General features: G+C 41.8%; 1 protein-coding gene across 1 annotated transcript in view; it reads left to right on the top strand.

The window, feature by feature from the left end:
- The window catches only part of LOC121577094 (cGMP-inhibited 3',5'-cyclic phosphodiesterase A-like), a 245,804-nt gene that overhangs the window by 202,671 nt on the left and 28,753 nt on the right, over positions 1 to 14,380 (top strand). Inside the window, exons 6-8 of the mRNA XM_041890866.2 lie at positions 11,314 to 11,387; positions 11,605 to 11,744; positions 12,034 to 12,171. Coding sequence (XP_041746800.2) covers positions 11,314 to 11,387; positions 11,605 to 11,744; positions 12,034 to 12,171 — 352 coding nt within the window. The remainder of the gene's footprint in view (positions 1 to 11,313; positions 11,388 to 11,604; positions 11,745 to 12,033; positions 12,172 to 14,380) is intronic.

Genomic DNA, 14,380 nt, shown 5'->3' with positions numbered 1-14,380 from the left:
TGTGTCAATACCCTCCTTCGATAGGATAGGAATTAGAAAACGTTATGTTGTCTGTAATTTCTCAGAAGTTCCATGCAGTTTGCTTATCTTAAAGAGATAGTTCGGGATTTATCAACTTCCCCAGAGTCAGATAAACTTGTGGATACAATTTTTATGTATCTGCTTGCTAACTAGCGCTAGCACAATTGCTAACTAGCGTTAGCGCAATTGCTAACTAGCATTAGCGCAATGACTATAAGTAGACTTCCAGTCATTGCGCTAACGCTAGTTAGCATTGGCTCGAAAAACTATACTAGAAGACCAAAAGTCTGTGGACACCTGCTCGTCGAACATCTCATTCCAAAATCATGGGAATTATTATGGAGTTGGTCCCCACTTTGCTGCTATAACAGCCTCCACTCTTCTGGGAAGGCTTTCCACCAGATGTTGGAACATTGCTGCGGGGACTTGCTTCCATTCAGCCATAAGAGCCTTAGTGAGGTTGGGCACTGCTGTTGGGCGATTAGGCCTGGCTCGCAGTCTGCGTTCCAATTCATCCCAAAGGTGTTCGATGGGGTGGAGGTCAGGGCTCTGTGCAGGCCAGTCAAGTTATTCCACACCAATCTCGACAAACCATTTCTGTAGGGACCTCGCATTGTGCACGGGGGCATTGTCATGCTGAAACAGGAAAGGGCCTTCCCCAAACTGTTGCCACAAAGTTGGAAGCACAGAATCGTCTAGTATGTCATTGTATGCTGTAGCGCTAAGATTTCCTTTCACTGGAACTAAGGGGCCTGAACAGTGAAAAACAGCCACAGACAATTATTCCTCCTCCACCAAACTTTACAGTTGGCACTATGCATTGAGGCAGGTAGCGTTCTCCTGGCATCCTCCAAACCCAGAGTTGTCCGTCGAACTGCCAGATGGTGACGGATGATTTATCCCTTCAGAGAACGCGTTTTCACTGCTCCAGAGTCCAATGGCGGTGAGCTTTACACCACTCCAGCTGACACTTGGCATTGCGCATGGTGATCTTAGGCTTGCTCGGCCATGGAAACCCATTTTATGAAGCTCCTGATGAACAGTTATTGTGCTGACGTTGCTTCCAGAGGCAGTTTGGAACTCGGTAGTGAGTGTTGCAACCGAGGACAGACGATTTTTACGCACTACGTGCTTCAGCACTCGTGGTCCTGTTCTGTGAGCTTGTGTGGCCTACCACTTCACAGCTGAGCCGTTGTTGCTCCTAGACGTTTCCACTTCACAATAACAGCATTTACATTTGACCGGGGCAGCTCTAGCAGGGCAGAAATTTAACAAACTGACTTGTTGGAAAGGTGGCATCCTATGACGGTGCTGCGTTGAAAGTCACTGAGCTCTTCAGTGAGGCCATTATACTGCCAATGTTTGTCTACGGAGATTGCATGGCGGTGTGCTCGATTTCATACACCCGTCAGCAACGGGTGTGGCTTAAATTTGAAGGGGTGTCCACATACTTTTATATATATAGTGGACCTTTAACTTCCATGAGTTAAGTTGCTCATTGCCAAAATCCTGATCTATCCCTTTAATGTTCAGAGGCATGCATTAAGCTCTGATTGGCCTCTCACTGCACCCAAACTAACAATATCCTGGTGCCATGATAAACACTGCAGCCATTATTTTCTGCTTCCAGTGATCTACAGTACATACTCCGGCTCCAGATGTGGAGAAGATAACAGCAGCCAGTGCAGTATGTGTGTGTTTGTGTGCAGTGCAGTGGGGGAAAGGTATTCAACTGAATTGAAGTAGGAGGGCCTCCCTATACAGATCCCTATCCAGATTGGTTGGACTGATAAGTAGGCTACAGCTTTGAAGCTTTGAAGTTGCCATTAATTCTGTTTTAGTTAGTACATCACTGAATGCTGACACGACGGAAAATCGAGGAAGAAAAACCTTCATGGTAATATCATAATTAAAATCCTACAGATTTGAGGGTAAAGGTAGAGCAGAGAATAGAAGACAGAGACCCTTCTGTTTTTGCCTTACCCCTCTCACGTCCTTCCTCCATCCCTTCTATACCTTCTCCACCCCTCCTGCTCCTCCTCCAACTCACCTCCACCCCTTGTAGGTCCTGAGAGATCTCTTGGGCCACTGAAACAAAACAACAGTTTGACAGTAGAATGGTGCTTTTGAAGAACTGTTTATTGAAGACTAATTATGCTCTCTGGGCTGATACAGTTCCTCAGAAAAGTCCTCTAAAGGTTCCTGTGAACACAGAAACCCAGTCCTCTACAGGACAGTCTATTTTGACTGTCTGACATGGTGGATGGGCTGCCGTGGAACTGTGTGTTTATCCTATTGCTAATACGCAGATGTGTACGTCTCTGCGTGCAATGTGTGTGTCCGTGTGTGTCCGTGTGACAGTGTGTGTGTGTGTGTGTGTGTGTGTGTGTGTGTGTGTGTGTGTGTGTGTGTCGTTGTGTGGGTCTGGTGTTTCTCTTGCTCTGTTTACACGTCCCTTACAAAAAAATAACATGAAAAAACAAGTGAACAAATCGCATGTGAAAAATGTCAGGCGTGGTTTTCAGATTTCAAATGGAAATGTCAAATGGATTTTTCACGTTTATTTTTCAAGACTCAGACACGTGGTTTCCCAACATTTCACATGTGATATTATAAATTTCACATTTGTGCCCTTGTAACCGGCGGGATTAAACCTGGCCACGAAAGAAGCCAACATCTTGACCATTAGACCAAAAAGGCCAACACTATTTGTGAAGTCGCATGCAGGGCTACCTCATCATGTAACCATGAGCAACCATGACTGACTCATGTCCGGTACACTTTCACATGTGCATTTTCACATTTTAATGTCAATTTTAACTAGGGCTGTCAAAATATTTGTTAACAATGCAATCGGGTTAGCAGGATTTTCTATGATTAATCACGATTCATCGCAAATTCAGAATTTGCTCAAATGTAGCTGTAATTTAAGATTGTTTTATACAAAAAGCATTACAAGAATATAGAAAAATCCATTTGTCTTTGATTTTAGCTAAATCTGGTAAATTACAATACATACAATTTTCCTTCACAGTACTATTTAACCTCAATGTCAACTTGTTTTGACATTGCATTGCTGTTTTTAGCGGTATATATTATGTATTTTGGATGTTTTCAGACAATGCGATTAATCAGGAAGTTAGTGCACAACAATTACAAAACGTTCATTCGCGTTAACTGATTAACTCTGACAGTCCTAATTTTAACATGTTAAACAGGATAGATAAGGAGACATCTGAGACGCCATCTTGTTCTCATTGCATACAAAAGTGCGCTTAAGTTGAAAAATGTAGGAGCACACAGTTAGTCAAACAATTTGCATAGAGCAAAGCTAGTGTCAGTTGGACATTTTTACTAAGGCCCAAATTTAGGATTAGACATTAAAATTGCTTAAATTTAAATTGACACCTGTCAGATGGATGGATTATCTTGGTAAAGGAGAAATGCTCACTAACAGAGATGTAAACAAATTTGTGCACACAGTCTGAGAGAAATACGCTTTTTGTGCGTATGGAAAATTTCAGGGATATTTTATTTCAGCTTATGAAACTCTTTACATGTTGCGTTTATATTTTTGTTCAGTGTACATACAGTGCATTCGGAAAGGATTCAGACCCCTTACCTTTCCACATTTTGTTACGTTACAGCCTTATTCTAAAATGGATTAAAACATACTCATCAATCTACACACAATACCCCATAATGACAAAGCAAAAACAGGTTTTTAGAATTTTTTGCAAATGTATAAAAAACAACAACTGAAATATAACATTTACATAAGTATTCAGAACCTTTACTCAGTACTTTGTTGAAGCACCTTTGGCAGCAATTACAGCCTCGAGTCTTCTTGGGTATGACGCTACAAGCGTGGCACACCTGTATTCTTCTCTGCAGATCATCTTAAGTCAGGTTGGATGGGGAGCGTCACTGCACAGCTATTTTCAGGTCTCTCCAGAGATGTTCGATCGGGTGCAGGTCCGGGCTCTGGCTGGGCCACTCAAGGACATTCAGAGACTTGTCCCGAAGCCTCTCCTGCGTTGTCTTGCCTGTGTGGAAGGTGAAGCTTCGCTCCAGTCTGATGTCCTGTGTGCTCTGGAGCAGGTTTTCGTCAAGGATCTCTCTGTACTTAGCTCTGTTCATCTTTCCAGCGATCCTGACTAGTCTCCCAGTCCCTACCGCTGAAAAACATCCCCACAGCATGATGCTGCCACCACCATGCTTCATCGTAGGGATGGTGCCTGGTTTCCTCCAGACATGATGCTTGGCATTCAGTTCAAAGAGTTCAATCTTGGTTCATCAGACCAGAGAATGTTGTTTCTCATGGTCTGAGTCCTTTAGGTGCCTTTTGGCAAACTTCAAGCGGGCTGTCATGTGCCTTTTACTGAGGAGTGGCTTCCGTCTGGCCACTCTACCATAAAGGGCTGATTGGTGGAGTGCTGCAGAGATGGTTGTCCCATCTCCACAGTGAAACTCTGGAGCTCTGTCAGAGCGACCATCGGGTTCTTGGTCACCTCCCTGACCAAGGCCCTTCTCCCTTGATTGCTCAGTTTGGCCGGGCGGCAAGCTCTAGGAAGAGTCTTGGTGGTTCCAAACTTCTTCCATTTAAGAATGATGGAGGCCACTGTGTTCTTGGGGACCTTCAATGCGGCAGAAATGTTTTGGTACCCTTCCCCAGATCTGTGCCTCGACACAATCCTGTTTTGGAGCTCTACGGACAATTTCTTCGACCTCATGGCTTGGTTTTTGCTCTGACATGCACTGTCAACTGTGGGACCTTATATAGACAGGTGTGTGCCTTTCCAAATCATGTCCAATCAATTTAATTTACCACAGGTGGACTCCAATCAAGTTGTAGAAACATCTCAGATGCACCTGAGCTCAATTTCGAGTCTCAAAGCAAACGGTCTGAATACTTACACTACCGTTCAAAAGTTTGGGGTCACTTAGAAATGTCCTTGTTTTCGAAAGAAAAGCATTTTTTTTGTCCATTAAAATCACATCAAAATTATCAGAAATACAGTGTAGACATTGTTAATGTTGTAAATGGCTATCGTAGCTGGAAACGGCTGATTTTTAATGGAATATCTACATAGGCGTACATCAGTCCTGTGTTCCAATGGCACGTTGTGTTTGCTAATCCAAGTTTATCATTTTAAAAGGCTAATTGATCATTAGAAAACCCTTTTGCAATTATGTTAGCACAGCTGAAAACTGTTGTGCTGATTAAAGAAGCAATAAAACTGGCCTTCTTGAGACTAGTTGAGTGTCTGGAGCATCAGCAATTGTGGGTTCGATTACAGGCTCAAAATGGCCAGAAACAAAGTACTTTCTTCTGAAACTCGTCAGTCTATTCTTGTTCTGAGAAATTAAGGCTATTCCTTGCGAGAAATTGCCAAGAAACTGAAGATCTCGTACAACGCTGTGTACTACTCCCTTCACAGAACAGCGCAAACTGGCTCTAACCAGAATAGAAAGAGGAGTGGGAGGCCCCGGTGCACAACTGAGCAAGAGGACAAATACATTAGAGTGTCTAGTTTGAGAAACAGATGCCTCACAGGTCCTCAAGTGGCAGCTTCATTAAATAGTACCCGCAAAACACCAGTCTCAACGTCAACAGTAAAGAGACGACTCCGGGATGCTGACCTTCTAGGCAGAGTTGCAAAGAAAAATATGTATCTCAGACTGGCCAATAAATAGAAAATATTAAGAAGGCCAGTCTGAGATATGGCTTTATGTCGGTGATCAGGCCTACTACCTTCGTGTCGTCTGCAAACTTAATGATGGTGTTGGAGTCATGTGCAGCCACGCCGTCGTGGGTGAACAGGGAGTACAGGAGTGGACTAAGCACGTACCTGAGGGTCAGCGTGGCGGATGTGTTGTTGCCTACCCTCACCACCTGGGGGCGGCTCATCAGGAAGTCCAGGATCCAGTTGCAGAGGGAGGTGTTTAACCCCAGGGTCCTTAGTTTAGGGATAAGCTTGGAGGGCACAATGGTGTTGAACGCTGAGCTGTAGTAAATGAATAGCATTCTCACGTAGGTCCAAGAAATCCACAGGGGCTGACCAATTGGAACCGGCTCTGCTCAAGTGTGCTGCCCCCTCATTGCTGGTTCAGTAACCCATATCTTAAATCTAACATTGTTGTCAGGAAATATTCCAAAAGTATGGACAACCGCTTATGTGCTGCCACTCCATAAGGGCGGGGATAGTAGTGATCTTGATAATTATCGTCTCATCTCCAGGCTTCCATGTCTAACTAAGATTTTTGAATCTTTGGAAATAAGCAACTTCGCTCTTTTTTATCTGAGTATGGTAGAGTATTTTGAATATAAATCAAATCTGGGTTTAGGCCAGGGCACAACACTATCACAGTAACCACATTAGTTGTTAATGATATTGTAAATGCTTTAGACGCTAATATGAATTGTACTGCCTTGTTTGTGGACCTGTCAAAAGCGTTTGATACTGTTGATCATGCTATTTTATTGAAAAAGTTGTCCTCAATTTGCCTGGGCTCTGAAGCCTGCTCTTGGCTTCATGATTATCTTAGTAACAGAACTCAGGCCACTGTGATTGATGGGGTTAAGTCCGAATTTCTTGAAGTACGTTAAAGGTGTTCCGCAGGGATCGATACTAGGACCTGCTCTTTTCACTATTTATATAAATACTATTGGTCAATCTGTGAGAAAATTAAAATGTAATATATATGGAGATGATACTATTATGTACGCTATTGCCCAGACTGCTGACCTGGCTGTGACAAGGCTACAGTCCGAAATTGCAGCTGTGCAGGAAGCCCTTACTGATTTAAAACTTGTGTTTAATACGGGCAAAACTAAATACATGTTGTTTTCAAGTTCTCGTAATATTGTCTCAGATGGATTACATCTTCACTGATCGGATGGTTCTATTATCGAATGAGTTCCTTCATACAAATACCTTGGTTTTTGGATTGACAATGATTTAACGTTTAAAAAACATACAAATTAGCTTGTTAAGAAGCTAAGATTTAAAGTGGGCTTTTTTTTACAGAAACCGATCTTGCCTCTCTCTAGTCAGCAAGAACCAGATTGTGTAGTCAACCTTTCTACCTGTTCTTGATTATGGTGATACTATTTATCAAATTGCAGCTGCCACTACACTTAAACCCCTGGATGCCATTTATCATAGCGCCCATCGTTGTATTACAGGATACAGTTGTATTTCTCATCACTGCATTCTTTACCGAAAGGTTGGCTGAACCTCTTTAAAGTCACCTAGATCACGTCATTACACTCTTTTTGTTTACAAAATCCTGCTCCACAAGCTTCCAATTTACCTAACTTCACTGTTAAGATTTAAAATGACAAGTTATCAAACCCGTTCACAGGGTTGGCTACCTCTGGAGACTCTTTTGGTGTCTACAGAGTTAGGAAATCAGCCTTTAACTTCCTTGCAACCTATGCTTGGAATAATATCCAAAAGACAGTTCGATTGGATGCTTTGGTGTCCCTAGAGCCATTCAAACAGCTGACAGAGGAGTTTTATAATGAAGAATGTGTTTGTTTTAATTGACTGTGTTTTGTATCTTAATGTGCATTTAATGTGTATATTGTGTATACAGTGCCTTGCAAAAGTATTCATCCCCTTTGGCGTTTTTCCTACTTTGTTGCATTACAACCTGTAATTTAAATGGATTTTTATTTGGATTTCATGTAATGGACATACACAAAATAGTCCAAATTGGTGGTGAAATGAAAAAATAAAATAACGGAAAGGTGGAGTGTGCATATGTATTCACCCCCTTTGCTATGAAGCCCCTAAATAAGATCTGGTGCAACCAATTACCTTCAGAAGTCACAAAATTAGTTAAATAAAGTCCACCTGTGTGCAATCTAAGTGTCACATGATCTGTCACATGATCTCAGTATATATACACCTATTCTGAAAGGCCCCAGAGTCTGCAACACCACTAAGCAAGGGGCACCACCAAGCAAGCGGCACCATGAAAACCAAGGAGCTCTCCAAACAGGTCAGGGACAAAGTTGTGGAGAAGTACAGATCAGGGTTGGGTTATAAAAAAAAATCTGAAACTTTGAACATCCCACGGAGCACCATTAAATCCATTATTAAAAAATGAAAGAATATGGCACCACAACAAACCTGCCAAGAGAGGGCCGCCCACCAAAACTCACGGACCAGGCAAGGAGGGAATCAATCAGAGAGGCAACAAAGAGACCAAAGATAATCCTGAAGGAGTTGCAAGCTCCACAGTGGAGATTGGAGTATCTGTCCATGGGACCACTTTAAGCCATACACTCCACAGAGCTGGGCTTTACAGAAGAGTGGCCAGAAAAAAGCCATTGCTTGAAGAAAAAAATAAGCAAACACGTTTGGTGTTCGCCAAAAGGCATGTGGGAGACTCCCCAAACATATGGAAGAAGGTACTCTGGTCAGATGAGACTAAAATTGAGCATTTTGGCCATCATGGAAAACTCTATGTCTGGCGCAAACCCACCTCTTATCACCCCGAGAACACCATCCCCACAGTGAAGCATGGTGGTGGCAGCATCATGCTGTGGGGATGTTTTTCATCGGCAGGGACTGGGAAACTTGTCAGAATTGAAGGAATGATGGATGGCGCTAAATGAATACTTTCGCAAGCCACTGATTTTATGTTTATCTATACTTGCCTATTGATGTGTTCTTTTGTTGTTTTTTCTCATTTGCAAAAGAGACTTTAGTCTCAATATGACTTCCCTGTTGAAATAAAGGGAAATAATAAAAGGGAAAAAATGGGGTAAAGATTTGAAGATGAATATTCAATAAATGGAATGGAAAAATGTGTGAAAAAAAAATATTTTAAAACGTGCAGAGAGTCTAAAACACAAATTGTTGAGTATAATGTAATTAATAGAACTTACCGGACTCCCTCTAACATTTACATTACATTTACATTTACATTAAAATGTACAAGGCAAACATGACAACCAACAGCAGATGTTGGAGGTGTAAATCAGATTACTCTGTGCTTGTACATATGTTGGTCAAGTGTTAGAAAATAATATTATCTCTATTTCAAGGAGAAATAGAAATAGACTACATACAAATGCAGCTTTTATCTTGCTGGGAATTAATCTCCCAGAAAAGACACCAAATGTTTTCATGCTCAGGACACCAACTCTGATTGCTAAAAGAGACATTTTAAGCAATTGGAAAGAGGAGCAGCCGCATTCATTTGCAGAATACTCCAACTGTCAATGAGCTCTGTCAAATTTGAGAAAACTATTGAAAATATACATTATTATCATGACTGCAATTTTATCATTATTCATACTATCAATTACCTATCCATTTATTTATTGTTTTAGAAATGTTGTTGCAGCCCTCCCATATATGCAACATTCTTGTTTAGATTTTTTGTTAGGATGAAATTGTGATATGCAAAGAAAAGAAATGTGCTATTATGAGTCAAAAAAATATTTTCACCAGGATGAGAGAGAACAATGTTGTGTTATGTGTGTTTTGTTGTTTGGTTAGTGTGATATGTTGTTTGTGTTGTAAATAAATAATACAATTTTAAAAAGAGTGATATTACCCCCTGCTCTACAAATCTCCACCGCCATGCATTCGTGTTCACTGGAGCCAGTAATGTGCTACACCTTCTTTGAAAAATGTAGCACACCCACCACCCAAACCCTCCATTCTATCAGTCCTCACAAAAATAAACCCCGGTATAACAAAATCCACCTGATGTTTAAGCCACGTTTCTTGTATACACACCACGTCCGGTCAAACATCTAAATCATGAATACTGCCGATCAAACTCCATTGGACAACAAGGAACACTATAATACTACTTAGGATCCTGATCATCATTAGGAGTATGATTAAGCATCCAATGTATAATTTGTACTGAAACTTCAGAAATCCCCATAATTTCATTGGCTGCCTTCACTACTTCCATTAATATTACAGTACTGCTCTTATGTACAGCACTTATATTGATTGACCTACACAAGAAGACTAAGAAGTCATGATTTACAACCATGGTTTTCTTCGTAACTGGGCATTTATGCTCTTATATCACATTGACAGTTGCTGAGGTGCTAAAGGCCTGCTCGGAGCAGCCACTCTCTGCTGACATGCTGGAGCCGGAGCAATCTGAACAATAGTTTTGTTGTTCACTTTCTAAGCAGCTTCAGCATAAGATACATTATTATTATTCCTGATATAACTATTAAAAAAAAAAAAAAAGGACATTGTGTGCAGAATTCATTCATCGGTATCATCACAATCCAATTCCATGTATAGGCTGGTTTGCTCTTAGTTTTGTAGACTTGCCATTGGCGCACAAAAACACAATCCACAATATAAATAAGTAAAAGTGAATACAATGGAGGAACACAACTGATATGAACGTATAGGCCTCAATCCACACCAAAGCAAAGCTCTAAAATGGAAGGTCACAATGTTGGAGATCATGACTTAGGAGTAACCCAAAGTTATTTAGAAGTAACCCAACTTCATTCTCTGCATCTTTGCATGTCCGCAATATTGTAAACAATCATAAAAAAATTGCTAATACGTGATTGAGAAAAACTGTAACGTTAAAATGCACATTTAAATGTGAAAATGCACATGAAAGTGTAGCGGACATGAGTTAGTCAGCATCATTTTATTTTCATTCATTTTTAGTAGAATGTCCTTTTAATAAGTCACCAGAGCTAAGCTTCTCAGTCCTTCTACATACAAATTCTCTGGGGGCCCCAAAACAAGGGGCAGGGGGAGAGACCTCCCCTTAATTTCAATGTCTAGTTTTGATTAACATTTGGTTCAGTTGTCAAATATCATGAATTCAATGTGAAATCAACAAAACATTTCACAATGTCATTGGATTTAGGTGAAAAGTTGGATGGAAAAATACAAAATTCCCCTACGTTGATGACTTTTTTCAAGTCCAACACATTTCCCACGTTGTGTTAACGTCTTCACATATATTTTTTTTGTTAAAATGATGTGGAAACAACGTTGATTCAACCAGTTTTTGCCCAGTGGGAGGGCTCTCCAACCCTGTTCCTGGTGAGCTACCCTCCTGTAGGTTTTCGTTCCAACCCCAGTTGTAACTAGTCTGATTCAGTTTACCAGCCAGGTAATTATTAGAATCCGGTGTGCTAGATTAGGGTTGGAACGAACAGGGTTGAAGAGCCATGATCTAAAAGCTACCGCCTTTTAATGACAGATGTGCTTGATGAAAAGATGTTCACTCCTGTCTGACTTCTAACCTCTCACCTCTCTCTCTCCTTTTCCACAGTTGTGGGAGACCATACATCAAGATGAGCCATGGGGAGGGTTCAATGGACAAAGGGGACAGGATACGCCAGACAGGTACATCCCGTGTTTCATCTACCTTCCTCTAGCTAAGCTTCTCATCATAGCTGCTGCTTCTTCAACAGCTAATGGAGATCCAAATAAAACAAATCATAACAGATCTGATACCAGGCTATGCCTGCCTCACAATAGGGAGGTGTTATTTGTTTTGCAGCAGTGTTGAACGCTTTATGGGCGTCCCATCTTAATAACGCTCTCTCTATCGTCCCAACAGAGGATCAGATGGTGGTGTCATCGGACTACGACAACACCCACGAGGCCAACCACAACGACAGCAGTGATGTAGCGCCGACAGAGGGGGACGCAGAGGGGGGCAAACCCCCCCACCAAAACCTCTTCATGCTACCCCCAGAGGTGAGAAACAGCCGCAGCAAGCGCAGAGCTAGCTCTAGTCTTCTTCTTCCCAACTCTATATACACCTTCTAGGTCTTAATATTGGCTTATTGGTGCAACCTCATCGGGTAGAGGCACAGCCAGCTCAGAAGCAAAAAGGACTAACAATGTCAAGTTGAAAAGACTCCCACTCTGGGAGCATTTCCACCAAAATATCATGTCCAGTGTGCCTCAGAGTGTTCAGTGCACAGATTATCCTAAACAGCCATCGATGTCTGACCTCCTTATATCATGTGGATGTCCTCATTAGGAGAAGCCCCAACCAGCCCCAGAACTGTTAGTGATGGAGGACTTGGAGCCCCTGATGAGCCAGCTCAACAACTGGAACTTCCCCATCTTCAGTCTGGTGGAGAAGACCCAGGGGAAGTGTGGCCGCATCCTCAGCCAGGTGAGAATCTGATTGGACACCAGCCAATCAGTCAGGACCATCTATCAGCCCATTGGCCAGTCAATGTGTCAATCAAAGACCCAGGGCACGTGTGGATGCATCCTCAGCCAGGTGAGAGAAACAACCAATCAGACAGGCTGATGGTCAGCCTGCTGTCAGCCCATTGGCCAGTCACTTTGTCAATCAAATAGTTTGTCTGTCAGCTGAGAATCTGATTCGTTGTTTGAGACATCAGCTGTATATAAGAATGAGGCCATCTGTAAGCCCATAGACCAGTCAGATTGCCAATCAGAGTTGGAGAGTAACGGATTACAAAAAAACTGTAACTGTAATCTGTTACATTACCAGCAAAAATAGTGTAATCAGATTACACATACTTTTAAAACTAGATGATTACCTCTAGGATTACTTTAAAATTCAGAAAGGAAGTTTGCGAAAAAAATGTTTCAGTTTGTTCCGCCTGAGCGAGTCTGACCACAAGTCAAAGACAACTATAATGACACACCAAATGCTTTTGATGGATCGCAGGAAAAGAGCGGAAATAGGCTTTTGTAGGCTACAGTCCAAGCTATGTCTTCCAATGGTGCGACTGCAGTCGGCATCCAAAGATTATCCAACTTGAATAAACGCTTGGAGGTAAGGACGACAGCAGTGGTGTAGTCAATGGACGATAAGGATATCACTTATTACTAATATCTACTGTATATAGAGTATAATTTCGCTATTTGCGCCTTACGGATTGTGGTTGTTGTATTTGTATTTATTAACAATCCCCATTAGCAGCTACTCTTCCTGGGGTCCAGCAACATTAAGGCAGTTACATGACATTACATTTCATAACACTTTTCATAACACATTAAGTGTGTTCCCTCAGGCCACTACTCTACTATCACATATCTACAATACAAAATCCATGTGTACGTGTGTGTAGAGTGCGTGTCTTATCATGTGTATGTGTGTCTGTGCCTGTGTGTGTTTCTCTTCACAGTCCCCGCTGTTTCATAAGGTGTATTTGTATTTGTCTTTTAAATCTGATTCTACTGCTTGCAGTTATCTGATTGTGGAACAGAGTTCCATGTAGCCATGGCTATGTGTACTACTGTGCTCCTCCCATAGTCTGTTCTTGACTTGGGGATTGTGAAAAGGCCTTTGGTGGCATGTCTTTTGGGGTACGCATAGGTGTCAGAGCTGTGTGCTAGTAGTTTAAACAGACATCTCTGTGCATTCAGCATGTCAACACTTCTTACAAAAACAAGTAGTGATGAAGTCAGTCTCTCCTCCACTTTCAGCCATGAGAGATTTAGATGCATATTATTAATATTAGCTCTCCGTGTACATTTAAGGGCCAGCCGTGCTGCCCTGTTCTGAGCCAACTGTAATTTTCCGAGGTCCCTCTTTGTGGCACCTGACCACACGACTGAACAATAGTCCAGGTGCGACAAAACTAGAGCTTGTAGGACCTGCCTTGTTGATAGTGTTGTTAAAAGGCAGAGCAGCTCTTTATTATAGACAGACTTCTCCCCATCCTAGCTACTGTTGTATCAACATGTTTTGACCATGACAGTTTACAATCCAGGGTTACTCCAAGCAGTTTAGTAACCTCCACTTGCTACATTTCCACATTATTTATTACAAGATTTAGTTGAGGTTTAAGTGAAGGATTTGTCCCAAATACATTTATTTTAGTTTTTGAAATATTTATGACTAATTTATTTGTTGCCACTCATTCTGAAACTAACTGCAGCTCTTTGTTAACTGTTGCAGTGATTTCACTCGCTATAGTAGCTGACGTGTATAGTGTTGAGTCATCCACATACAGTTGAAGTCTGAAGTTTACATACACTTAGGTTGGAGTCATTTGAGTAAATTGGAGGTGTACCTGTGGATGTATTTCAAGGCCTACCTTCAAACTCAGTGCCTCTTTGCTTGACATCATGGGAAAATCTAAATAAATCAGCCAAGACCTCAGATTTTTTTTTTGTAGACCTCCACAAGTCTGGTTCATCCTTGGGAGCAATTTCCAAACGCCTGAAGGTACCACGTTCATCTGTACAAACAATAGTACGCAAGTATAAACACCATGGGACCACGCAGCCATCATACCGCTCAGGAAGGAGACGCGTTCTGTCTCCTAGAGATGAACGTACTTTGGTGCGAGAAGTGCAAATCAATCCCAGAACAACAGCAAAGGACCTTGTGAAGATGCTGG

This window comes from Coregonus clupeaformis, chromosome 2 (assembly GCF_020615455.1).
Source record: "Coregonus clupeaformis isolate EN_2021a chromosome 2, ASM2061545v1, whole genome shotgun sequence".
Lineage (NCBI taxonomy): Eukaryota > Metazoa > Chordata > Actinopteri > Salmoniformes > Salmonidae > Coregonus > Coregonus clupeaformis.
The sequence above is the reverse complement of the archived record's forward strand: the minus strand, read 5'-3'. Positions and strand labels throughout refer to the sequence as shown.